The 1,946-nt window shown below is 36.3% G+C and overlaps 1 protein-coding gene across 1 annotated transcript; it reads left to right on the forward strand.

Moving 5' to 3' along the window:
- The first annotated feature begins 607 nt into the window (after positions 1 to 607).
- Positions 608 to 1,552, forward strand: LOC144376795 (olfactory receptor 10A3-like). Its single transcript, XM_078045073.1, has one exon. The coding sequence runs from the start codon at positions 608 to 610 to the stop codon at positions 1,550 to 1,552; it is 945 nt and encodes a 314-aa protein (XP_077901199.1).
- The last annotated feature ends 394 nt before the right edge of the window (positions 1,553 to 1,946 follow it).

Consider the following 1,946-nt stretch of genomic DNA (forward strand, 5'->3'; position numbering starts at 1 on the left):
TGAGAGAGGTGCATTTGAATACAACTTTCCCTGAAAATTCTTGTGGAATGTTGTCACCTTCAAATGTCACACAAAGCTTATTGGTTTTGAATCTAATAAATATTTACATAAATTTACATAAAATTCAATATAACTGAATTATTATAAAAATTTGGATTAGCTTTTTTTTCCATTTATCTTCTTTTTATACTATATTTTCTATCTCTCCATTTTTATATATACATAAGTTGAATAAAATGAAAAATACCTGTGGTAATAATACGGGATTAGAACCAGTGTTAGAAAATATCTATATTTACTTAGAGTATATTTAGTTTAAAACTACATAGTGTATAAGTTGCAATAGAACTTGATAGCACTTTTCACTTTTAAGTCCAAATTTCTAAATAAGAATTCTTCAGGTTTCCTTTTATATTAGAAATAGTCACTAATGTTAGTATTTTGCCTTTCTCTAAATGTTTCAACCTCAATTTTTTGGAAGATGTTTCCTCGTTTCATCCTCTGCTGGAATTTCTATGCAGAATTCAGGCTGCTATTCTCAGCCTTTGGACTGTGACTTTATTTTTTGATTATGTCTGCAGGAACAATATAGGGCTTCTGTACTGCAATGAAAAGACAAAATCAAAGCTCTGTGGTTGAATTCATCCTCTTGGGCTTCTCTGACTTTCCTGAACTTCAAGACGAGATCTTTGGGGTTTTCTTGGTTATTTATCTGATGACCCTGATGGGAAATGCCATCATCATAGCCGCCATCTTGCTGGACCAGACCCTCCACATCCCCATGTACCTGTTCCTGCAGAACTTATCTGTGGTGGAAGTGAGTTTCAGTGCAGCCATCATGCCTGAAATGCTGGTGGTCCTGACCACTGAGAAAACTACAATTTCTTTTGTGGGCTGTTTTGCACAGATGTATTTCATTCTTCTTTTTGGTGTGAATGAATGTTTTCTCCTAGGGGCAATGGCTTATGACCGATTTGCTGCCATCTGCTGTCCTCTGACCTACCCCATGATTATGAACAAGAGGGTGTTTGTGAAATTAGTCATGTTCTCATGGGTCTCAGGGATCATGGTGGCTACTCTGCAGACCTCATGGGTATTCAGTTTTCCCTTTTGTGGACCCAATGAAATTAGTCATATATCTTGTGAAACCCCAGCAGTGCTGGAACTGGTTTGTGCAGATATCTCCTTGTATGAAATCTATGCCTTCATAGGCACCATTTTGATTATATTGCTTCCTTTCTTGTTGATACTCTTGTCTTATCTTAGAATTCTCTTTGCCATCCTGAAGATGCCATCAACAACTGGGAGGCAAAAGGCCTTTTCCACCTGTGCCTCTCATGTCACATCAGTCACCCTCTTCTATGGCACAGCCAGTATGACTTATTTACAGCCCAAATCTAGCTACTCACCAGTAACCAAGAAACTGATGTCTTTGGCTTACACATTGCTCACACCCCTGCTGAATCCCCTTATCTACAGCCTGCGAAACCATGAGATGAAAAAGGCTTTGGTGAAATTATGGCGGAGAGCAGTGGTTTTACACACAGTCTGACTTGTTAAGAAGCTATATATTTGCTTATTACTCAAAAGAACTCTGTTTGAATTTAATAAGTGATGAAAACAGATTCCATTTCTTGATATTAATGAGTTTGCATTGTTGTATTCCTTGAGTTTGAAATGTATCAGGAGATTCTTCTCTTTTAATACTGTGGTGTTATCATCTGTTTTGAAGAGATACTAAGTTCCTTAGCACATGATCCAATAGTCTAGGCATGCATTTCCCTATTATGGGCATCCACGTAATTATCAGACTATTGTGATTAAGATTATGTTTCATTAAATATCTACTTCAATAGGTTTCTATGTATTGATGCTTTTATTTTGATATGATCATTTCCTCAAAGGTCATTCTCTTAGAATGAATGATATTTACACATAAACATGTA

Source organism: Ictidomys tridecemlineatus, chromosome 4 (assembly GCF_052094955.1).
Source record: "Ictidomys tridecemlineatus isolate mIctTri1 chromosome 4, mIctTri1.hap1, whole genome shotgun sequence".
NCBI lineage: Eukaryota > Metazoa > Chordata > Mammalia > Rodentia > Sciuridae > Ictidomys > Ictidomys tridecemlineatus.